At 39.8% G+C, this 26,082-nt stretch overlaps 1 protein-coding gene across 1 annotated transcript in view; it reads right to left on the bottom strand.

The window, feature by feature from the left end:
- Positions 1-26,082, bottom strand: part of LOC150078290 (myoferlin-like) — a 452,265-nt gene that overhangs the window by 272,503 nt on the left and 153,680 nt on the right. The window contains exon 31 of the mRNA XM_090384525.1: positions 14,364-14,424. Within this exon, the coding sequence (XP_090240651.1) occupies positions 14,364-14,424 (61 nt within the window). The remainder of the gene's footprint in view (positions 1-14,363; positions 14,425-26,082) is intronic.

Here is a 26,082-nt window from a genome sequence, read left to right as displayed (position 1 = left end):
AGCATACACAAATGAAATTGACAATAAAATTTGGTTACCAATATAAATGAAAGATGTAAAATAGAAATTACTAGAATTAAAAGGTGGATTTATTAGAAATGGCTTGTGAATTTTACAACTGACATGAAGAAAACACAAAATTAAAACTGGAAATAATAACTGAAATTTGTAGAGACATAACATTTTGTCTCATACTAGTTAAAGTGAAAACATAAATTAAAAGTGAGTAGCCTACAGAAGTATAAAGGGATAGGGAAGCAATGACTTGAATATATAGAGATATTAGAAATATAACAATGTAGGCTAATAATAACTAAAAAAGAAATTTTGATCAATGAGATTATACAGAGGCAAATTTGCAAACAACAGCTTGCAGTAAAAATGAAATAAACTGAAATATAAAACTAAATAATAGCTGCACTTGGAAATAAAATTTTTACCAAAATCTAGAAATTTTTAAAAGTAAATAACATGTCATGTAGACATAAATGGAAATAATAACTAAAATTTCTAGAGACATATAGCATATTTGTGCCTAATGACAAATAAATCAATGAGATATGAAAGTGTAAACCTTCAGAAAAAAAAATAAAATAAACACGAAAATAGTAACTGAAATAATTGAAATTGAGTTTAATAACTGAAAATAACAACTGAAGTGAGAGCTAAGCTAATGACATTACATATAGGGGTTTAAGGCAGAAGAATAAGCTACGTAATTAAGAAGCATTGACGGTAAAGTGAAAAGGGACAAAGAAATATGGAAGAAACAGCCTGAGTAAATAGAGATACAGTGATATACACACTGAGTGATCACTGAATTATGGCCACCTACCTAATACTTCATAGGTCCTCCTTTTTCCCTGAGTACAGCAGCTATCCAACGAGGCATTGATTCAACAAGATGTCGGAAGCGTTCAGGAGGTATGACCAACCAAGCTGTGTGTAATGCAGTCAGCAATGCAGGTATAGAGGTGATTGGTGTATCCAGATGTTTGATATGCCTTTCCATAGTGTCCCACAAGTGCTCTATGGGATTAATATCAGTGGAGTTCAGAGGACAATCGATATGCTGGAAGTCAGAACTTTGTTCCTCAAACCATTCCTGCACAACAAGTGCCCGATGGCTCGGCACATTGTCATCTTGGAAGACACCATTGCCAGTCAGGAAAAAGTGTAACGTAGCAGGGTGTACACAGTCAGCAAGCAGTTGACAATAGCTGAGACCTCTCATAAGTTGTTTCACATGCACCAGGGGTCCAAATTCCTGCCAGTGAAACATGCCTCACACCATACAACCACCTCCACTGGCCTGCACTTTTGATACCATGCATGATGGATCAAGAGCCTCATGTTGTTGACAGCAAATCTGTACACAACCATTATTTACTCCACACCATCCATGGTGTGGAGTAAATAATGGTTGTGTACAGATTTGAACCGCCAATGAACCTTGGTTAGGAGAGGATGCCGTAGTGGTCATCTGCCGGTATAGCCTATACGTGCAAGCGTACGATGCATGGTCATGCCAGATATTGTTCCGGGTTGGCCCATGTTGTATTGGGTAGTCAACTCTTCGACAGTGCTGCGCCTGTTCGAGTTGTCGGACCAGGCACTCACCTCTAATATCAGCCTTTCGCTGACCTTTGCAGTTTTGCCATCTGGGTCGTTGTTTAATCATTTTAGTTATCACACTCTGGGTCGTTGTTTAATCATTTTGATGCCAGTCCTGGTACACTTTAACTACAGCAGCACTTGAACACCCCCACCAGTTCAGCTGTTTGGGAAATCGAGGCACCAGCTCGTCGAGCACCCATAATCTGTCCTTTATCAAAGTCTCATAAGTCCTCCCTTTTACCCATCACGCTCAGAATTTTACTACCTACTGAACCAATGACACCTTATCTATGCTACATAGGTGGACTAACTATGCACTCTCGTACCTCACGTGGTCAACAGGTCACATTCAGTTTTCATAGAGGTGGTCATAATTCAATAACCACTCAGTGTATATAAGTAGCCAAATAAAAACTGGAAAAATTTCTTAGAACAACAGGTTTATATTTAATAAAAAAAAAAAAAAAAAGGTACACATTAGTAAATATCAACTTAAGGTAAATAATGTACCACACACACACACACACACACACACACTTACGAGTTACCTGAGAGAGAGAGAGAGAGAGAGAGAGAGTCAAAAATAGAAAGGAATCACCAAGAAAGAGAAGGATGATGATATCCAACTCAGGATCCTGGGTGTGCCAAGCCCACACTTACCAGTTGCAAGAGTTTGCTGCAGATGTTATTGCGACTATAAATGTATGTAAAATCTGTCTGTTTGCTGGTATATGGCAGCCGACATCCAAAGTAGGAGCTTTTTTTGTCTAGGAATTAGCACACTGGCTGTACACAGCAGTACTACATTATTTTCTCTACACTGATATCATTTTTAAGCCCTAAAGATAAACTATGGATCCTGGATTGCTTCTAAATGCAGTACAGTAAGTGTATATATATGTATATTCTCCATTTATAGTGCCCTGATAATAATTACACTGCTATCTTTATTTAGTTTCTGTAATGTTTCTTGAAATGGGTCAAGAGACATTACAGAAACTAGGTGTGCCTATCTCCACCTAATGTCTCTGTGAAGGAAGAATCTCTGTATAATAGGCCTGATATAATATTAATGTATGTTTGTGTGTATACTGTAGTATATGTTATCTATGTCAGGTCTCTTTGCCACCAGGGAGTAGCTCTCTCCTGGACAGCTGATTCCTAGTGCCCATATGATGGCATGTGGAGCTGGGCCTGTTCCGATAGTCTGTGCTATAGCACAAAGTTCCGCATCCACCAGTGGGTGTGCCATACCAGTGGATACCAGCAAAAAAAATAAATAAAAAATTAAAATAAAAAATAAATTTTAAAATAAAAATATAAATAAATAATTAAAATAAAAAATAATAAATAAAAAAAAATAAAAATAATAAATAATAAATAAAAAAAATAAAAATAAAATATATAATATAATAAAAAATATAAATAATAATATTAAAAATAACTAAAATTAAAATAAAACCCCCAAACTGTGTAATAAAAAAAAAAGGTAATTAGTTTTCTATACTTTATTCAACTTTTATTGAGGTTTGGATAGAGTAGGTCTCTACATGGCAACAATGGTATGATCCTTCTTGGCTGCCATTGTAGCATAGGGTTACTTGCTTTGTTGCAGGCTTTACCTGCCATGCCCACATCACTCTAAAGCCTGATTTTAGTGTTGATGTTAATTTAATTAAATACTGCTTGTAATAAGTGCAAGCAAGCTAAATTTCACTCATTTTTTGTGGTATATTTATAGTGACACATTCAAAACAAAACCAAAGGAATTTCCATCCTCCACATGTGAGTTTACTTTAAGTGGTATAGATTACATGTTGTTTGAGATATCTCTTGACTTGTAAGGCTTGGCACACTCAGGGTCCTGAGCTGGATATCATCGTCCGTGTCTCTCTCTCTCTCTCTCTCTCTCTCTCTCTCTCTCTCTCTCTCTCTCTCTCTCTCGAATTTTTTTTTTGGCTGGTACAGCACAAGCCTCAGGCTTCCTTGCACCATATGGCCAATAATAATATTACTGGAAGATATAACAGAGAAAATAAATACTTTCTCTCAGGCAGCTGGCTTCACCTTAGACAAGATAGTATTAACTAGACTAAAATTTGAACATTTAATCACAAAACAGACTGGCAGAATAACTGCTACAATCAGGAAGAGAATTATTGAATACTGGACTATACTTGAACATACAGTGACCTTCATGTAGAAAGCGAAATACTAAGAACAAAACTAGATACAAAGAAGACAGAGATGGAAATCCAAAAGGAGCAAGCTCCAACATATGCACAAGTGCTAAAAAATAAAACTACTACCCATGTCAAGGAACATTACAGAAACTAGATAAAGATGGCAATGTAATTATTATCAGGCCTACTGAAGGGTCCAATTTGAATTCCAGTGAAGCCAGGAACAAAAAGAAGTCAGGAAAATAAAGATCAAAAGAATAAGAAAAACCTGGCAGGATGGGATAGTCAAAGCAGCAACAAAAGCTGATGCATAAAAGATAAGTAACCCTACAGAAAATGAGATGGGCCAAATAATGGACACACCTAAAATTTGGGGCCCAAATATCCTCATTTTTGGTTTGGACAAGAACAAAACCAAAAATAACATCATGGTAGACATTTATGAAAAAAAAAAAAAAAAAAAAAACCTTCAATACATGACTAAGGGTGAAACGAACAATGAATTCTCACTGAAATTTAACACTAAATCCTGGTCAGAACAACCCTGTAACTGGACAGCAGAAATTTCACCAAGAGTGTGGCAATTAATAAATAGAGGACAGAGAATATGCATTGGATGGTGTAACCATAGGTACAGAGAGCACTTCTCTATGCCTAAATGCCACTTGTGTCTGAAGTTTGGGCTGCTTCACCAACCTGGTCCCAAATAGAACCAATGTATGGCCACTGCACAGCTAGAAGAAACGAGTAACAAAGTATGCAGCAAATCACAGGAAGTGAAGTGTGCAAAATGAAAAACTGCTGGGCTGCAATTTAATCATACACTCAGGGACGAAATGCTCCACATATATATTAAAGCAGTTAAACAGCTAAAGCAAAGAATTAATTAAGGAATTTCCACATAATCATAATAGTGAATAGTTTTGAAGTTGGTAAAACTTAATGCTTAGAGAGCTAGTGCAGTTGCACCTCAACTCAAAATTATAATTTTGAGAACAAGAAATATAGCCTATATCCTCCTGGAGGTTTAAGGATATCCCAGACATACATGATTATTGAGACTACCACAGACACCTCATGGGTTGCCCTGAGAATCAAATACTAGCCTATCAGTAATAAAAGTCAGTAACTTATGTTCCTGTGCAGAAATTACTTCCCTCCTTGGGAAGCTTTCATGTTATTTCAACTTTATTGCAAACTTTTCAAAAACATTGTACCTTACTTACAATACTTGCAAACAGCATTAAATGTCCTACCTGGCAGTAAAATACTGGTATCTATTGGATGCAGTTGGTCCCCACTATGGTACAGTCATTCATTCATCTAATAGACCTGCATCTAGTAGAACAGAGTAGAGTAGGCACTCAAAACAGATATGGAGGACTTCATAGCTACTTCACTATTTAGAGTCCTAAGCCAGCCACAGAATCTTGCAATGTACAGTATGTTGTTGTTGTTGTTATTTGGTTTTTAGGAGCATTAGCAACTAAGGCCATATTGCTCTGGGATATGTGGTGGTCATTCCCTGACCTTTCCGCATCCTCAGTATTTGGTGGTCACTGGTTCAAACCCCGGTCTAATCAAGAAGTGTGTGCTACGCACTGCCACTCCTGCCCATCTGGCTACGGAGGTGCAATGTACAGTAGAACACCATGAAAGTGTGATAGACATAACATAGCCACAAATGCCACTGTGCACATGTGTTCATAAACTGGAAAGTGCAGGAGGCCACGACCATGTTGCAATTACATTCCAACTGGTTTGCCAGCTAGATCAGAACCCCCCCCCTCCAGTATATGGTATTACTAGATACAACATTAATAAAGCCAATTGGGTCAGATACAATGAAGCACTAAATTCTACAATAATTTGGAAATCTGATGAACAGGTTTCCAAATTAACTAACTTAATCTTAAGAGCCACTGATGCCTCCTTCAGAAAGAAAAAGTCCAGAATAAATGCAGTCCCCTGCTGGTGCCCTGAACTGGAGGAACTCCAGGGGAGGGGCTCGCATCTGGTGAGTATGGGCTTGGCACACCCAGGGTCCTGAGATAGATATCATCATTCTTCTCTTTCTTGGTGATTCCCTTCTCTCTCTCTCTCTCTCTCTCTCTCTTTCTCTCTCTTTCTCTCTCTCTCTCTCTCTCTCTCTCTCTCTCTCTCTCTCTCTCTCAGGAATTTTTTTGCCTCAAGCTTCCTTGCACCATATAGCTAATAATAATAATAATAATAATAATAATAATAATAATAATAATAATAATAATCATCTCTGGTGAAGGTACACCAAGCAAGAAGCAAGAAAGCATTTTAAAAGATCTAGATCTCATTGGCCTCCAGGCAGAAATAAATGCTCAGAGGGAGATTTATCATTCCCTGAGAAATAATTATACCCAATTAATTAGACAAAAAAAAATTAGTCATGGAGGGCTCTTATTAGCACCACCAGTAATGCACACTCCTGGGTTGTTGCATACCATATAGTTACCAACAAGCTACCCAAAAGTGATGTGGATCACACCACTGACACTATGATAGAATTATAAACATATTTGGGTGGAACAGTCAATATTCTTGACTCCCTCTTCCCAAATGATGACCAAGCTCTCAACCTCTGAAGAACCAACATAGGCAAAACGAGGCCTATGCATCTGCACATATAGAACCCTCTTTTATAATAGAAGAATTAACAAATGCATTCAGCAGAACTAAGGAAAAGAAATGCCCTGGACATGATCTAATTGAACCAGAAATAGTAAAAATATTAACCAAAAATCAGTCCCAACATCTACTTCACTTGTACAACAGTTGTCTAAGCAGAAGTATATTCCTACTGCATGGAAAGTTGCAAACCTAAAATTAATTTGAAAGAACAAGGGAAACCTTCATATGACCCCAAATCATACAGGCTAACAGCTTGTTACCAGTTCTGGGAAAGGTTTTGGAAAGGTTTATCCTGTACCACCTAGAAATTCATTATCTTAATGCAAATCAGTTGGCCAAACAGTTTGGCTTCAATCCTGTTTGCTCAACCGAGGATGCAATGAACAAACTCATGACTGCAGCTCAGACCACTCAAGGAAACCTGCATGCTGGCTCCTCTCAATTGACTTTGCTGATGCCTTTGATATCTAATGGAGACTGCATTCTCAGGAGATATGCCATGCTAGTATCCCACAGAACTTATATAACTGTATAAAAGATTTAAACAACATGAAAATAGCAGTACAAACAAGATATCAATGCCCTCAAGGTTCAGCAGTGGAACCCTGTTTTTGGAACCTCGCACTGGTAGAGTTCCTGGGGGCTGACAATAGTCAAGTGCCCAAAGTTGCGTTTGCTGCTGACTTTGTTCTCCTTATGAAAGGCGACACTATAAGAGCACTGGAAGACCAAGCAGAGGATTGGGCTTGAACCCATAAACTGGTAATCACTAGTACCAAAACTAAATCAATATTGCTGAAAGGCAAATTATATATCAGAAGACCACCCCATATAAAAATCTATCTCAGAAAGAAAAATAGCTCTGACAATGGAACTAAAGTACCTTGGAGTCATCTCTGACTCCAAATTAACTTTTTACCCTCACCTGACATATGTTGTCAAAAAAGTGAGAAGCTATATTGGCATGTTTACTAGAAAAGACTCGGGATTAAAAAAGGAAAACTCTTGCCCTCATCTACAAGGCAATATTCCTCCCAGTAATTACTTATCGGGCTGGCACTGGTTCCATAGGATGAATCTAGCAAAGAATGCAACAAAACTAGGATCCCTCCTGCATTAGCATTAGTAGCGGCATATGATGCAAGAAAGCAAGCTTATGCAGCATAAGCCAAAAAAAAACAAACTCCCATTTCACCCCTCCATTCATTCGAAATACCTGTCCAGTTGAGCCTTAAATTTATTTAGGCTATCAACTTTCACAACAAGGAATGGAAGTCTGTTCCACCAACCAACCAACTATCCACTGGCTAAAGGCAAATTTCACACATCGATCATAGATCTGTCTTTCCTCAATTTGAATTTATGCCCTCTCAGGTGATTATTCTGAGCAAGAGGAAGAATCCCATTGGCATTGAGCATGCTCAAACCATTCAAGGCTTTACACAACTCAATCAGATCACCTCGCCAGTGCCTAGTCTCCAGACACTGTAATTTGCAAAACTTAAGCCTTTCTTCATAAGAGCAACCCTTTGTTCTATTCACTACTCTTGTTGCCCTTCTCTGTACTTGTTCCAGCAGCTCTACATCCTTCTGGAAATGAGGCCTCCAGACCTGTATACAGTACTCAAGGTGGGGCCTGACCATTGCCTTATACAAGGGAAATAATCACCTCCTTATCCCTGCTAGAAATATTCCTGTATATCATTGAGCTACTCTTACAGCCCATCTGCACTGCTCAGAAAATGTCATATCTGCTTGCACAATTACCCTCACATCCTTTTCATTCTCTACCACTGTCAGTTTTATACCACAGAGTTGATATGTTGCTCTGGGGTTACTGTTTCCCATATGTAGAATTTTACATTTGTCAATGTTAAACTTCATTTGCCACCTCTCAGCCCATCTGCTCAACCTTTCCAGATCCTGTTGCAGCAGTATAGCGTCAGTAGTGTCCTTAACAACCCTGCCAATCTTTGTATCATCTGCAAACTTCAGCATTAAGCTTGATATACCATCATCAACATCATTTATAAATACATAAAACAATAATGGACCCAACACTGAACCCTGAGGGATTCCACTAATAACATTAGTCCACAATGAGCAGTGGCCATTGATTACCACTCTGTCTTCTCCCCCTCAACCATCCCTTTATCCATAGCAGCAATTTGCTTCCAAAGCCACACTGCTCCAATTTGTGCTCCAGCAGTCTTCCATGTGCAACAGTATCAAAAGCCTTTCTAAGATCCAATCAAATTGGTCAGGCAAGACTTTTCCTTAACAGCTATAACTGAAGTCTAGTCTAGATGATCCTGCAGTGCTTCTTTAATCAGTACCTCCATTAATTTTCCTGGAACAGAAGTTAAACTAATAGGTCTATAATTTCTTGTGTCAGCCTTTGATTCTCTTTTGTGAATTGGGGTCACATTTGCACATCTCCAGTCTATGGGAACCTTCCCCGAGTCCAAAGAAGCTCTCATAATTATGGCTAAGGGTTTGATTACTTCCTTTGCTGCCTCCTTTAATATAATCGGATAGATCCCATCCACCCCAGGTGACGTTTTTATGTTTATCCTCAACAATTTCTCCTCCACTTTCCTCTTAATTATTACAAAATCATCTAGCTCACTGCCAGAGTTTACTTCACCTCTTGCATTCCCCTTCCTGAATAACTCCTCATGTGTGAATGTAGATGTCAAATACTCGTTTAGTTTGTTAGCCACCTGAGTAGGATCCTCAACTGTTGAACCATCAATATTCAGTGGACCAATCTGATTCATCCTTTTCCTTCTAGAGTTTACATAGGTAAAGAACTCTTTTTCTGTTTTTCTTTACATCCTTTGCCAAGGATTTCTCATAATCTGCCTTTGCCTGCCTAATACGACTCCTTTGTGACTTGGTTACAGACCAGCTAATATCTATCATAGGCTTCCATGTCACCAATTAATTTATATGTATCCGATGCATTTTTCTTCTTTGCCATACGTCTCATTAGTTCATCTGACTTCCATTTAGGCCTAAACCTTCAATAATATTTCTTAGCTGGCATGTAAAGCCTAGTAGCTTCCTATTTTGAATTTGCTGTTGGTATCATTATCAGTTGCTGTTGGTATCATTATAATGTCTGCATCATAATCGCCTTTAAGAAAGCAAAAGCCCTTCCCTTTACCCCTAATGGTAGTTACCTCTTTGAGTAAGTCCCACTTTAGCACACTGTGATCAGTGCCACCTAGTGGTTTCTTTATCTGCAGATTCTTAATGCATGAAGAATCACTACTGATAATCAGATCAAGAGTATTACTCCCTCTAGTTGCCTCCTGAACATGCTGATGTAGAAAACAATCATCCAATAAATTCACAAAAGCCTTGCTAGTGTGTGAGCATTGCCTTATACAGAGGGACAATCATCTCTTTTTTCCCTGCTAGCAAAATTCCTATATATCATTGACAAAAACCCATGACCTGCCCTGGCCGCCTCTCTGCATTGCTCATAAATCTTCATATCTGACTACACAATTACTCCCAGGTATTTTTCATTTTCAAAAGCTTTCCTGAAATCCAAATATATGATATCAAAATTATTTTTTGCATCCAGTTCCTTTGTAACCACATCATAATAACCAATCTAGGTGGTAGATGACTCATCAACTGGTGAAATACCACCACTTTGCTTATTAGAGGCTTGAAGTGGTGGAACTGAAGAACCAATATTCTTCAGTTTCATTTTCTGCCTACACCAAAGCTCGCAACAATCGTAAAGCAGTTATTAATCAGTCTAAACTAGAGTTTGAACAGGCTAAGAGTAGAAAACTTGCTTTTTGCCCTAATGGTAGCCGAGCATTCTGGTCTCTTGCCAAAGCTATTTTGCCGCAACTTTTGCCCATCTCTGCTCCCACCTCTGTCCAAACCAGATGCCACAAACCAGATACTGTTGTCACTTCAGCCAAGGATAAAGCTGACCTGCTAGCTCCAATTTTTCTTCCAGCTCATGTATTAATGATCTTGGTAAAACACCTCCCACCATTCCCAACACGCTCTATTCAATGCCTCCTGTGGTCTTCCGTCAAAAGGATATCAGAAGGATTTTGATGAATCTTGATGATAAGAAAGCTCTAGGTCCTGATGGTATTTCTCCACTTGTTCTCAAAACCTGTGCTACTGAACTTACTCCTATTCTTTGCCACCTTTTTTCACTTTCTTATTCCAAAGGTGTTTTTCCTTCTGCTTGGAAATTTGCTCGTATCCAGCAAGTTCCTAAAAAGGGTGACAAATTCCTCCCATTCAATTATCGTCCCATTGCAATTACTTCTACTCTTTCTAAAGTAATGGAGAAATCAATTAACTGCCAACTCTTAAACTACCTAGAAACCTTCCGTCTGATCAACGATCGCCAGTATGAATTCTGTCAGTGTCGATCCACTGGTGATATTCTGGCTTATGTTACCATTTATGGACTAATTCAATGGAAAGGTTCGGTGAAACACAAGTAGTTGCTCTTGACATCTCAAAGGCTTTTGATCGTGTTTGGCATAAAGGTCTTCCAAACAATCTTCCATCTTATGGTTTGCCAACTGTTTTTAGTAATTGGTTATCCAGTTTTCTCTCTGATCGCTCACTGAGGGTGATGGCTCTCTATCTTCTAAACTTCTCCACTAATGCCGGTGTCCCCCAAGGTTCAGTTCTTTCCCCCACTCTTTTCCTCTTGTATATTAATGACCTTCCATTGACTGGTAATCCTTTCCATAGTTTTGCTGATGATAGCACACTGCATTTCACTTTCCATTTTGAGAAACCTTGTCCTGCTCAATCAGCTTCAACTTCTCGAAAATCTGCTACCAATTCCTTAAATGCCGATCTTCGGGTAATTCTCCAGTGGGGCAAAGACAACTTAGTTGATTTCTACCCTTCTAAAACTCAGTCTTGTCTTATATCTCGCAAAAAGGATTCTTCTGCTCCTATGCTTATCTTTAGTGACACTCCGATTTCTAGGCAAAATGATATCTTTTTTAGGGATTACCCTGACTTCTAATCTCTCTTGGCACAAGCACATTACAAATATTGCTTCCTCTGCATCTAAAAAACTTGGTTTTCTCTTTCGCTCTTGGCGTTACTTTTCTTCCAAACAGCTGCTCACTCTGTATAAATCGCAAATCCGCCCTGCCATGGAATATTGTTCCCACATCTGGGATGGTGCCCCCAAAATCTCTCTCAGGCTTCTTGATTCCATTCAGAAGAGGGCAGTTAGGTTAATTAATGATTCATCCCTAACAGAGTCTTTCCACTCGCATTCTCATAGACGTACTGTTCCTGCTGCATGCCTCTTCTACAGATACTTCCATGGGCACTGTTCTTCTGAATTGGCTTCTATAATTCCTGCTCTCTCTTTGAAAACAGTCCGAACACGTGCCGCCACCAGCCAACATCCATTTACTGTTCAACTTCAAACCTACAGAACCAACTTTTCATCTTCCTCATTTATTCATTCAACTGCCGTTTTCTGGAACAACCTTCCTTCATACATATTTCTGAAAATTACAATCTACAGAAGTTCAAGTCCAATGTCAACAAATATCTTCTTTCGTCTTCTCAACCTCCAACCCAAGCACGGTACTAAGTACTATAGGTTCTAATACCTCTCGTGTTTGGGGTTCACACAGAGAGAAAAAAAAAGCAAACAAATCTACATCCTTCCTAAAATGAGGCCTCCAGACCTGCATGCAGTACTCAAGGGGCAGACTGACCATTGCCTTATACAAAGGGACAATCGCCTCCTTTTCCCTGATAGCAAAATTCCTGTATATATCGTTGACAACACCCCCCATGACCTATTCTGGCAACCTGTCTGCACTGCTCAGGAAACATCATATCTGACTTCATAATTACCCCCAAGTCTCTTTCATTCTCCACTATCCTGAGTGTAACACCACCCAGTTGGATCATTTCTCTGGGGTTACTGCTACCCATATGCAATACTTTGCATTTGTCATTGTTAAAACTTCAGTTCTTACTTCTCAGCCCATCTGCCCAACTTTTCCAGATCCTGTTGCAGCAGCATACTGTTATTAACAACCCTACCAACCTTTGACATTAAGCTCGATATACCTTCATCAATATCAATGATAAATATACAAATCAACATTGGATCCAACACTGAACCCTGGGGGACATCACTAATAATATTAGTCCACAAAGAGCAGTGTCCATTGATTACAACTCTGTCTTCTCCTGCTCAACCATCCTTTTATCGATTGTAGCAGCTTGCCCTTAATGCCACACTGCTTCAATTTGTACAGTAGCCTTCCATGTGCAACAGTATCAAAAGCTTTCCTGAAATCCAAGTATATGATATCAAAATTATTTTTTGCATCCAATTCCCTTTGTGACCACATCCTAGTATCCAATCAAATTGGTCAGACAAGGCTTCCCCCTTATCAAACCTGTGCTGTGTCTGAATTATTACAGCAGTCTTGTCTAGATGATCCTGCAATGCTTCTTTGACCAGTGTTTCCATTATTTTCCCTGGAACAGAATGTCAAACTAACAGGTTTGTAATTACTCCTGTCACTCTTCGATCCCCTTCGTGAATTGGAGGTACATTTGCACATCTCCAGTCTGTAGGGACCTCGCATGAGTCCAAGAAAGCTCCCATAATTATGGCTAAAGGTTTGCTTACTTCCTTTGCCACTGCCTTTAATATAACTGGATAGATCCCATCCACCCATTTCATGGATGGGATCTATCCAACTCATTACCAAATCATGCACAAATGTCAATAACTTCTGGAGTGATGGACATTGCAGGTCTTCTGCAGAATGGGTCATCTTCTGAGTTCTCCCTCCCTCATTTAGCAATCTGACTAATTCTGCTGCCCACTTCTTATCCATGGAATAAGGAAAGGGCATCCTCCCCAATGTTGTCACCATATCCTAACAAATTGCCTTTAGCATTAGTCCCTTTTTCCCAAATATTGGATGACTGCATGGTGACTGATTTTTTCTCTTTCCTCATTCACACAACTTTGTTTGACTTCAGGACCTGTAATTAAAAAAAAAAAAAAAAAGAAAAGTTTATTGAAACAGCATGAAACTTGGTGGGTTACTATTTGAAGTGTTATACATTAAGTACAGAAACTTTTAACACTATACCACTACCCTTTCATACTCAGGCCACAAAGTTTTCAACCTCCCCCATCCCTCATAAATGATACAGCAATTATACTTTTCTTGTTTTTATTAGGCTTCCTCCAGATAAACTGGTGGCTATCATTATTTTTAAATACTGTATGCAAAATTAAGATTGTATGACCAGTAACAAAATTCTAGTAGTCTACCATTTTTGTTAGGTTTAATGGTAAAAGTCAAAAGGATATATATATAGTATAAACCATTACTATATATATATATATATATATATATATATATATATATATGTGTGTGTGTGTGTGTGTGTGTACTAGGTTTATACAGTATAGATAATAATAATACACATCATATGCATTGCGTAATACAACAAAAGTTATAAGATAACATAAGACTTGCAGCAGCAGCCCTAGAGTAATAATGAAGGTGGAGACTGTTGCACACATTGTAAGATCAAACCCACCATTAGTTGTTCCACTTGTACATCAGTTTCAATAAAACAGTTGCAATGAAATTAACTCCTCTGGCTCTCAACTATAAACAACAGTTATTTAATTAGGAAGTCTGTTGCTATTTTAGTATTTACATCAGCATAACTATGGCCATAGAGTATCCATATAATGATCCTGTCATTTAATGGTAGGTTTGCTGCTTAAAAAAACCAGTTTCCATGAGAAAATGCCATACATCCCTCACCTCAGACTGACCAACTCTCAATCACCAAATTTCTCAAATTATATATACTGAACCCTTTGAAGCTTACCTGTGTAGATCCAGTTTAGCCGAGGACAACTGAGTAAGGACAACTGGACATCTTCAGCAGTCTAGAAAACAAAAAGTGCTCATCATGAATGGTAAACAAAAATCAATTTTCATATTACTACACACACACATACATATATTATATGCAACAAACATGAAGCACATAACTGAATTCCTATGTGGAAGAGGCATAAATAGGATGTAGATGCAATCTACATGAAATTAAACTTTAATAAGTAACAAGCATAGACAAGATTCTGAACAATTTAATTATGCAAAGAAAAACAATAAGATTTAGTGTGTTTAACTGGACACTACAACCTACAGGATCACCATGATGCAAAAAATAATAAATGTTTTCACAAAGAATCTCACCTCAAGGAAAACTGCACGCCAAGGTCAAGAAAATTTCATGCAGTGTGACAAACTGAAACAAGCAGAAAATCATCTTCTACTTTTCCTATTAAGCATATTGCTTGTCAGGTTTAGGATAGATCACTCTTCCATCTTCTTCTTGGTCTCCCTCTACTTCATTTGGCTATGGATATCCAGTTATTTAATACTTTCATCCAGCTGTCATTCTCCATCCTACATATATTTTTTCTCCATTCTTTTTTATTATTATATATTCGCCCATTAATAGGCTGTATTTTACCCTGTTTTCCTCTCTTTACATTCATCTCTTCATCTCCTCTACAAATTTATCTAACCGATCAAACTTACTTGAACTGCCCACTGCCACAGTGCATGCTAAAATTTGTTCCAAACAAACTTTCACACATTTATACTGTAACCATCCTTTTCAATTAATCCACCCTCAATAAAGTTGTCCGAAAAGAGTAAAAGATGTCATCAGAATTTAGTTTACTAGATCCATTCAAAGCCTTAAACAATTCAAACAGGTCTCCTTGCAGGTTCCAAAGTTTAAAAACACTGCAATTTGCAGAATTGAAGTCTAACTTGGTAAGAGTACCATTTTGTATCCCTGAATTCTCTTGTTGCTCTTCTCTGCACCCATTACAAGATTCACATCCTTCCTAAAATGAAGTTTCAAGACCTGTGTACAGTACTCAAGATGCTGACTAACCACTGTCTTATACAATGGGATAAGAACTTCTTGTCCATGCTAGCATTTCTTTTACGTTGTTGATAGAACTCCATAAGCTACCCTAGCAGCACTTGAAAGGAACAAGCCAGCAAACTTCCAAATGATCTTTTGCTGGTTGTTGCTAAGTGGCCAGTTGTAAAACATAACAATGCTAAACACATAAGCTACATGATATAAGTGACTGGCTATGCAGAGACAGTACAACAGAGATGACAGTGACAGACTGTAGCATGATCGTGGAGAATTTCCTAGACAGAAATACATACACATGTCCTTTCTGTACCACACATTGAACCCACCATATTCAAATTCTAAATTACTTGTCTGAGTGGCACTGTGTTTCTGATATCCCTATAATGGTCACATTTCATGACTTAACAAATATGTTTACTATAATCCTAGCATTAGTATACAATGCATGTATTTCTGTTTTCTAAAACAAGCTTCCATTTTATATATATATATATTTTTTTTTTCCCTAAAATTAGGATCCACAGAAATTCAAATCTAATGTCATCAGATGCAAACCTTCCATCCATCTGATCAATGATTGCCAATATGGATTTCAGTGTTAACCTGCTAGTGATGAACTGGCTTATCAGTAATCTCAGATTAATGTAGTGACTGTGTGGTACTATACTCAGGATAGGTATTAGGTATGTTGAGGGTCTGATGGCTCCTGGGATTTCTCCCATCTCCACGCATGTCCTATGTATCAGAGAAGCCACAGATTTAAAAGTGTGTGGGATATGTACTATGTAGTGCCCATTGTTCATCCGGCCTGTTAGCCGCCGGTCCCATAGTGGGGCCCAACATTACCAATACCAGCCACGGGGAGACCAGCCAAGTGTTACCAATATTTGTACTCTGGTGGGTCCTGCCACTAACTCCCCTGGGATTTCAGTGGCTAGACCCAAAAAAAAAACGCAGTTGAAATTAGTGATACTTAACAAGTTAGTATTAATAGTATGAGACGTGGGGCTGTGCAGTAAAAGTGAGTTTTAAGAACCAAATAGGTTCGGCGAGAATTTTGATGTTCTTTTAATTTTGACGTGTAGGGCTAAATGCTGTGGAAGACAAAAGTTTGGGGGGAAGGCTGAAGACTAGGGGGGGAATAAATTGAAAGTAAGTGACCGATAGAATAGATGGCCCCTGCAGGCAGTGAGGCATGCCCTTGCCCCAACAGAGTGAGAAAATTGGGGAGGGAAGGAGAGGCAAGCCTCTCCCCTTCCCCAGGAGTTTGGAAATAAAGATCCGCTCAAGAGAGTGTGGATTTGAGTCGCCAATGGACTGTCCCAGCAGGAGAGTGCAACCGTATATCATCTCCGTCACGTTGCAGCCCCTGAAAAGCTGGCCGTTGAGTCTCATCCAGGTGGGACACTAATAGAGGGTTAAATCTGGGATGTCATCTTTCCAGACTGCATATAGTCTGGATCCTATTTGCTGGTCATTATCTTGGGGTCATAATCAAGTCTACTGGCTGTTACTATGGGGATTTATCCCTTCCGTGATGTATACTAGTCTTTACACTACCTTTTATCATGTAGTGGGCCTATGCTGCAAGGTCTTGGGGAAAGTGTCCCTTTGCTGTGATGTCATGACTATTTAAAGGTGTTTTTGCTTTCATTGGCAGTAATTATGCCTCTTGTGGTTAGACATATTGTCACTTGTCTTTTTCCAGTCCATTTTGTAGTCAGTCCAAGGTCTGTATAGTCAGCTGCTCTGTGTCGTCTTGCTGCTATTGCAGGTTTTTTTTCTCATTTCATTAAGGTCTTCTGTAGTTAGTGTTTGGCCCCTGGGCAAAATCAGTTAAGGCTAAGTATTCTTCTTGTGTATCTAGCAGATGTGACTCGAGATCCCTCTCAGCAGATAGTGAACTCTAGTCATTAGTCTGCATCTAAGGTCTTCATATTGGGCACACTCAAACAATGTGGGCATACTCAAACTGAAAAAAAGCCGTGAATTAGGGTTGAATTTGAAAGTGTCTGCAATTCTGCCCGGACACGATAGGGAGTATATGATGAGAGCCTTGTCGATCAATTCGGCCCTGGAAAGATTGTGCAAGGCTCAAGGGGTAGAATTTTTTTCAGCCTGGTCTGTACTTGTTAACAGGAGAGACTGCTTCTACAAGGATGGGATACACTTAAAAAGAGAGGGTGCAAGAATATTTGCTGATGCTATCGAGGCAGTGTTAGGTGGGTCAGAAAACTGCTAGCTTTGGGGAATACAAGGACTAATAGATTAACAGTAGCCACCGGCAGAGGTGAAAGTGATTCTTGCACTGCTTCTATTGGAATGAGCAGCAGCAGCCTGGAAAACAAGATGCAGGGTATTTCAGAGACTGCTGGGAGTCATTGCAGTAAAAGTAAACACATGGGTTGTGTTAGGGTAGCTAAGAATAGGAACAGGTGCATGTATACTTGCATGTACATGCAAGTATACATGCACCTGGATAGCTGGTTGGTTGGTGGAACAGACTTCCATCCCTTGTTGTGGAAGTTGATAGCCTAAATAAATTTAAGGCTCAGCTGGGCAGGCATTGCAAACGAACGGAGGGATGAAATGGGAGTGGTTTTTTGTTTTTTTTTCCTTTGGCTGATGCTGCATAAGCTTGCTTTCTTGTATCATATGCCTCTACTAATGCTAATGCGCACCCAGCTTTCTTGTTCTCCGCAAGTACAGCACGGGTCCTCCACTATTCCCAATGCTGTGAGCTTTGCATTGAAAGCCCCATGACCCGTAACGAGGTAGGTCATGTAAAGGCCGGGTTGCAGCCAGGTTGGGAGAATGGGACATACTCTGTGTACGTTCGGGATGAACTTTTTGGTGATATTCTCTCTTGTTGTGTTTGTCCAGCGGTTTTGCCATGCTTGTTTTAGTTATTTCTGCAGCCTGTTCTTTTCAGCCTTGTGGGTTGTGCTGTTATGCAAAAAGGAATGCCTTGCACCCATAACTTGTTATGGGTGCAAGGCATTCCTTTGGTTATGTAATAGGTTATTCCATTGCATATGATGTCCAGGTCAAGGGGAAGCTCAGGCCAAAACCTGTAGGCAACAGTGCTAGTGGTGCTGCAGGCTCTGGTAATGATCAACAGGATAGTTCTATGGATTGAGTCGATTATGCGTCTATTTACAGCAGTTGGTGCCTTGCAATACCAAACCGCAGAGGCATATGTTATAGCTGGTAGGAATGTTGTTTTATAATATAAGGGGAGTACGCAACGTTTGAGTCCCCAGCTCGACGGACCACACAGGCTAACAGTGCAGAATATTTCCTTATCTTGGTCCTTAGATGTGAGATGCTGCTTGAAGGAAAGATTACAATCAAATATCACAACCAGGTACTTAAGCTGGCTTTGGAATTTAATTGTGGTGTTGTTCACCTTTATTTGAGGTGGCCTGCACAGGTCAAGGGAGCCCTTCAGTAAGATTGAGGATGTCTTAGGCGGTGAGATTTTTAGGCAGTGTAAGAGGGTCCAGTCTGTAGTATCTTGATGGCATGGTTTGCTTTTACCTCCAATTGTGTTCTACTGTCGGCAGCAATTTTCAAGATCAAGTTGTCAGCGAAAGCTTGGGTTTGGATGTCACCAAGATCCATGGACAGGAACTCATCCAAGACAATGTTCCACAGGAGTGGCCCCAGGACAGAACCCTGGGGGCAACCTCTGCAGACATGGCAGTTTACCCTACCATAGGGTGCCACGACACTAATACTCCTGTCGGTAAGGTAAGAATTGATAGTAAGATACAAGTTGCAGGGAAGGTTGGCCCACCTTAGTCTTACCAGGATACTTGGCCACCAAATGGTGTCGACGCCCCGGAAAATCAAAGGGCAATGTGCGCCTTGCCCGTTGCCCGAGTTGCTGGATCTCGCGAGTCCACCAAGGGACTGCTCCCGGTTTGGGATTTCTCCTCTTCATTGATGCTTCACCCGCCACAAGTATTATTTCCGCTACCCTCTTTTGATTCTCGTCTGGGTCCCCGTTCTGGTTTGTTGTTTCCAGGTGTTGGGCTGCAGTGGGCATTAAGACCTCTCTGAACCTTTCCCAGTTCGCCTGGTAGATGGCGAAGTGATTTAGTGTTTGTTTAGATATCAGGAGCCTGTTTAATGATCTTCTGATTTGGCTGGCGATCACCCTGTGGTCGGAAGTCATCCACGAGTCTCTGACGATCCAATCTTCAACGTACCCCGTAAGGTTTCCCGTGGACAATGTGACATCAATAGCCGCCTCCCACGGGGTATTACCAAATGTAGGCATCTGATGTGGTCTGTTCAGGATAGTGAACCGGGAGTTCAAAAGAAAGTCCTCTAAAATCTGTCCATTTCTCGTACCTCTCCTGTCTGGGGTCAGACTGTGCCAGGCTGGGGAAAGGCAGTTTACATCTGCCCCAATTATGATTCTTTGATCAGGGAGCATGTCGGTCAAGGCCTGCAAGTACCTGGTGATAGGTGCGATGTCCTTGCCCGGCCTGCTGTAAAGGGCCACAGCATAGATTTGGCCCAATAGCATTAAGATGTGGGCACACGCCGGCCATGATGCACAAAGCTGTGTTACTTTAGTCACAGTATAATTGGGATTGCAGACCACAACCGCAGCCCATGGGGTGCCACTCTTGTTATGGACTATTTTGTATGCTGCCGGATATCTGCACACTCGTTTTGAATGGGTATATGGTTCCTGTAATAGTAGGATGTCAGCTGCTTCCTTGTCCACTATGACCCTAAGTTACTGGGCCACTGCTCTAGCTCTCTGCATGTTATGCTGTATTATTGCAATTTTGGATCTGTTGTACTCTTTAGGGCGTCTCTCCATAGTCAGTTCTTGACTGATACAAGATCAAAACAAGATCCAATGGCACCCCTGTAGCCAGGAGCAGCAGTGCGTAGCACACGCTTCTTGATTAAACCGGGGTTCGAGCCCGTGACCACCAAATATGGAGGATGCAGAAAGGTCAGGGAATGACAACCGCATACCCCTGGAGCAATATGGCCTCAATTGCTAATGCTCCTAAAAACCAAATAACAACAAGATCCAATCTTTTACTTTAAGATAAATTGGATCATTTGGGTCTCTGATAGAATGAGAGTGGTCCATTTTCCCTGCCTTACAGTTTGTACAGATTGGATTTTGCTCCTTGTTTGGACATGTTTTATATTTATGTCCCCTGCCAGACCAGTGACCGCAGGTTGATTCCTTTTGTGTGCACGTATGGGTTGTGTGGCTGTATTTACAACACCGGAAGCATTTCGGGATTCTAGTGTTGTAAATACTGGAAGCATTTCGGGATTGCAACATGCTCCCGGAATCAGTGTGATCCCCATTCAATGTATATTCTCTCTTGATTCTTTAGTTGCCAGACAGTCAGAGCCAGCTCTAGGATCCAGTTTCTGTTTGGTCCTGCCCTAGATCTGGTGAAATACCTGGGCTGCACCAGGGTTCACTATTCCTGTAGTTGCTGAGGAGTGTCTTTCAGATTTTTGCTTATGATCTCTATGGCTAACTGTTCTGGGGTTAAGTCCTTCTCAATGACAATGATAGCAGGTCCTCTTTTTTGGCAATTTTGCAGTCAAATCCAAGGTGGCAATTTTTGGGTTATCCATTATCGTCTGTATGCCTTCGTTTCCCTCCATTTCAATAACAAGTCCTACATCTACATTCCTCGTTTTCTGGATGGACTTTATCTTAGTAGCTTTGTGGTCTTCCTTTAGTTCCTTCATCATGGTTGTCTTTATTTCTTCACTGGTTCTCTTTTCCTGGGTGCCATCTGTGGCCACAGGTCTAAGCACAGCCAAGTTGGGTGTCTTCAAGAGAGGTTGCTTCCTTTTTTTTTGGGCCTGCTCACAGTTTATTTTCCTTGAATTTGGTTACTCCTCAGTGTTTCGGCATATGTGGGAGCACGTTGTTGCATTTTATTTGCCCCACAATCATTATAGACCTGCAGCCTTGCAGTGACTGTTTCATTCTCAACATAGGTCTTGAAAAGGATAGTCTCCATCTTGTTAAAGATTGATGATTTGCAACCTCACAAAGGTGGTTATCCTGTTATTCGGTTCTTTAAAGATTGATTCCCCCCATGGATCCCTCCCTCCCACCGGTAGGGAGGGAGGTATCCATGGGGGGGAGTCTCCTACTGCTTTTCCTTGTTTGTTTCTTTGTTCGCATTGACATTTTCCTGAGTGGCCTTATTCTCAGTTTGGGAGCGTGTTCCCTGCTCTATTTTTGCTGCTAACGGCTTTTTGTTTTTAATATCTCTAAAATATATCTCTTTCATATCTCTAAAAATAGTTGACAAAAAGTCACAAAAGGTCACCTGTACACCCAGTCCAATTTCCTCTTTCCTCCATCATTTGCGATCCAAAATTCAATGTTTTTTACAATGCTTTTAAGCTTTTTTTTTTTTGCGGTTGGAGGGTCCCTGGGAAGGCATCCTCTGTGTTCTCCTGCCCTTTTGGCCGAGTTTCTTTCAGTTTGTCATTTCTGCTATCCATATCAGCAAAAGTTCCGGATAATCTGATGATCGGGGTTGTTTCCTTTTATCAGTTTGTGTCTTTAATATGTTTGTGAACAATACCTGCTACACGTACTGGTGTTTAGAGTTCAAATTTAGAGTTGGAGAGGCTTAAAAATTGTGGGACATGTTTAGACACTGGTAAAATCTCCAATATTTGTCTTAAAGTTTTTCTGAGTGGTTCCTTTAATAGAGGGAGCCATCCTCTTTTTAATGATATTTGTTGACTCAAGATCTGATCTATGGAAATTTTCCCCCTTAAAATGTTTCCCGAATAGCTTTCGTTTTTGTGGTTACGACAGCACTAGATGTCAGCTACAACCACATCCCCCAGGGCTTTTCCAATTTCTGTAAATATTTCATATTATACTTAACAAGCGGTTTGTGCAAGTATTCCTGCGTTCTTTATACATTCAGTATCAGACTTAGTTGGCAATTATTTTCAGCTTTGAAGCAATTCACTCATTACCGATCCAAGATGGTGACCAATATGGCATCGCTATTGTTATGATAATAAGGGATCAGGAATGCAAGAAAATAACATAACTTATCTCTAGACTATGTAAAGATATTATTTTTTATGGGCAATAACTGTAACTACAGTCTTATGAGGGTAAGAAAGAGAGATTATTTGTAGTGGACCAAGATTATTATCTTGGTCCATTCTAATCAAAATGATTATTCTAAACATATGCTGCCAGCATATTGCTGTGCTAGTTTACATAGGAAATTTTAAAAAAAAAAAAAAAAAACTTTCATATCTCTAAAAATAGTTGACAAAAAGTCACAAAAGGATCAAGCAGGATCAATGCTGATCATATTCTTCCTCTTGCTCAGACTACACACATGAGGGGGGCATAAATTCAAATTGAGTAAGGATGGTTGCAGGATAGCTGTGAGGTTTTCTTTCAGCCACTTGGTGATTGACTGTTGGAATAAACTTCCATCTGTTGTGGAGGTGGGCAGTTTGAATAAATTCAAGGAAGAACTAGAAAAATTATTGGGGGGGGGGACATGACATGGGGGATTTGGCTGATGCTTTATAAGTTTGCTTCCTTGTATCATATGCCACTAATAATAATAACTAATAACCTGTACACTGCTTACATCAATTACCACAAGGCCTTTGACTCCATGTTTCACAGCTGGCTAACAGAGACACCAAAGATCTACAAAATCAATCCAACAGTGGCAAACATCCTAGAAGCAGACATGGCACAATGGAGTACCACCATAAAGGTTGCAACCAGATATCTTAAGCAGATTGATCCCCATCAGGAGAGGAATTTCAGGGAGATTCCCTGAGCCCACTGTGGTTCTGCCACACTCAACCCACTATCCACCATGCTCAACAACAGCAAGTATGGATATAACCTCAAGGAATGAAGGAAAAACCTGTACATTCTCTCCCACCTGATGTACATGGATGACATTAAGCTCTACGAGGCAACTGTGAATCAACTCCAGCAACTACTCCAGATCACTGACGAATTCAGCAATGATATCAGGACGGTATTTGATCTAGACAAATGCATAACTAATGGATTGCATCAGGGGAAATTAGCAGACCGAAACTACCAACTGGTAAAGAGATTGAAGAGATTGAAGCTATTACAGGGAGAGAGACCTACAAATACCTGTGGATGATGCAGGCTCAGCAGTTAGAGCACAAGGAGATCAAGACCTGCCTGACTGAAAAATACCATCAGTGACTAAGGAGCCTGCTCAAAGCAAAGCTGAATGGAGGGAACACAGTTAAAGCCATAAAAATTTATGCAGTTCCAGTACTAACACACTCCTTTGGGATCACAGATTGGGCTAACACCAAGCTGAAGGATATCATGAGAAAGACAAGGACAATGATGACCGAGAGTCGTCAACACTACCCGGATCAGCCATGGAAAGAAGGAGGAAAGGGGCCTTATAGACCTCATCGAGCAACTGGAGACAGCAATAGCTTAAGGAAGATAAACAAGCGGCATACCCCATTCGAACTAAGTGAAGAGTCCCCTCCTGCCCCAATGGAGCAAACGAAGCTAGAAAGATGGGCAAAGAAGACACTCCATGGTAGACACTATAATGACCTCTTTCAAGACCACATAGATAAAATGGCTTCCAGTGCATGGCTCATGAGTGGGACCCCTGAGGCTGAAGGACTCACGCTCACCATCCAAGACCAGGTAATAAACACCAGGAACTAAACAAAATACATCGCAAAGGAGCCTAGAGTGTCGGATGACACATGTCGATGATGCCACTAAACCTCAGAAATGATCCAATACATCACTGCAGGATGCAAGGTGATCACCAAGACAAAATACACTTGTAAACACAACCAGGTAGCCAGGATAATATATCAGAAGCTGATGAAGAAACACCAGTTGATCAAAGAAAGCATACTGTATTGGATGTATGAACCCCGGGCCGTACTAGTGACCCCAACCCACAAGCTGTACTGGGACTGCACCATGTTCACGTACAAGACAATCCCACACAACAGACCAGACGTAACCTTTGTTGACAAGGAAAAGGCTACCTATATGATTGACACAGCAGTGTCCAACACTGGCAACCTTCAGAAAACCCACAAGGAAAAAGGCCAGGAAGTATACAGCAGACCTAAGACTGCTGTATACTTCCTTGAGAAATGTGTTCAAAGAGATGTGGCAAAAGAAACAGGTAATGACCATCCCAATCATAATGTCAACCACCAGTATGGTGCCAAAGACCCTACATAACAGCCTAGCAGCAATAGATCTCCCAGAGAACACATATACAAGGAACTCCAGAAAGTCTCAATCCTGAACACCTGTAGAACAATCAGAGCATTGCTCAACCAGCAATAACATCAAATAACTACCCTGTGCACTTGGTACTAATACTCTTCACAGGGTGGAAGCCCCATCAGGGAGAAATAATATAATAACCTCAATCCTAGGATATAAAAAAAAGCAAGATAAGAAACCTAGAGCAATAAAAAAAACGTAGAAATAAAAAACCTAAGAAACCTAGAACAATAGAAAACATTGTGTTACTAATGCATTATTTTGCACAGAAAGGTAATTTTATAGTAGTATTAATATTAATAGTGACAAATGATACAAGAAAGCAAGCCTTATAAAGAAGGAGCCAAAAAAAAAAAAAAACACATTTCACTTATCCTTCCCCGCCAATAGTTTGTCTAGTTCTTCCTTGAATTTGCTCAAACTATTCACTTCCATAACAATGGATGGAAGCTTAGTGTACAGATGAGTCTGAATATTTTTTCAGTTACTTCAACTATGTTTGTCCTGCAGTAAAATTCCATCTTAAAGTCAAAGGCTTACCAGAAAAAAAAATTGTTATTACTCAATAAGGCACTATCAATAATTTAGAATCTCATGACTGAAACATAACTTGCCACTTTCTCCCAGTGACCACCACATCATTAATCCAATTATTGGATCCCGGGGCAACAGAAAGCTTAAAGTACCATTACTGAGAAAACATGCAATCGGAATGTCATTTGTGCAAATGATGCTGATGTTCAAGGTTTTTGGAAAAAAAAATATATATATACAATATAGCTATAAAACTGAAGATGCTTGAAAAAACGTCGTAGTCCAAACTCTCCAACAGTAGTGGAACAAGTTGTTGCCAAATGAGAAAGAAGCCATTGAAAACAATTTTTTTTCCAATATTCTTGGCTTTTAAAAACTCCAAGAAAGTAAATGACTGCTTGGCTAGCACAATAACAAAGGGACAAATAACAAAATACAACAATAACAAAGGGACAAAATGAAACTGGCAACTGTGATGAACTTTCTGATGTTGATATTCATTCATCTTCTGTCATAAGCTACAGAAATGCTCTCAAAAATCAGGTAGAATCAGAAACAAATTACATACTTTGTCTTATTATGTTTATGCTAATATATGTATAATCTAATATTGTACTTTGTACTCTAAAATACAAAGAATGAATGTGTATTTCTATTATCCATCTTTTTCTTTATAACTGTCAACTCCTTGCTCCCAAACTCTGATGAAAAAACAAGGTTCTACCATAAACAGATTTAGAGGATAAAGCATCAATAAAAAAAATTAAAAAGTTGTTTTTATAA

This window comes from Mastigoproctus giganteus, chromosome 11 (genome assembly GCF_048544385.1).
Source record: "Mastigoproctus giganteus isolate SK-2022 chromosome 11, ASM4854438v1, whole genome shotgun sequence".
NCBI classification, from domain to species: Eukaryota; Metazoa; Arthropoda; class Arachnida; order Uropygi; family Thelyphonidae; genus Mastigoproctus; species Mastigoproctus giganteus.
The sequence above is the reverse complement of the archived record's forward strand: the minus strand, read 5'-3'. Positions and strand labels throughout refer to the sequence as shown.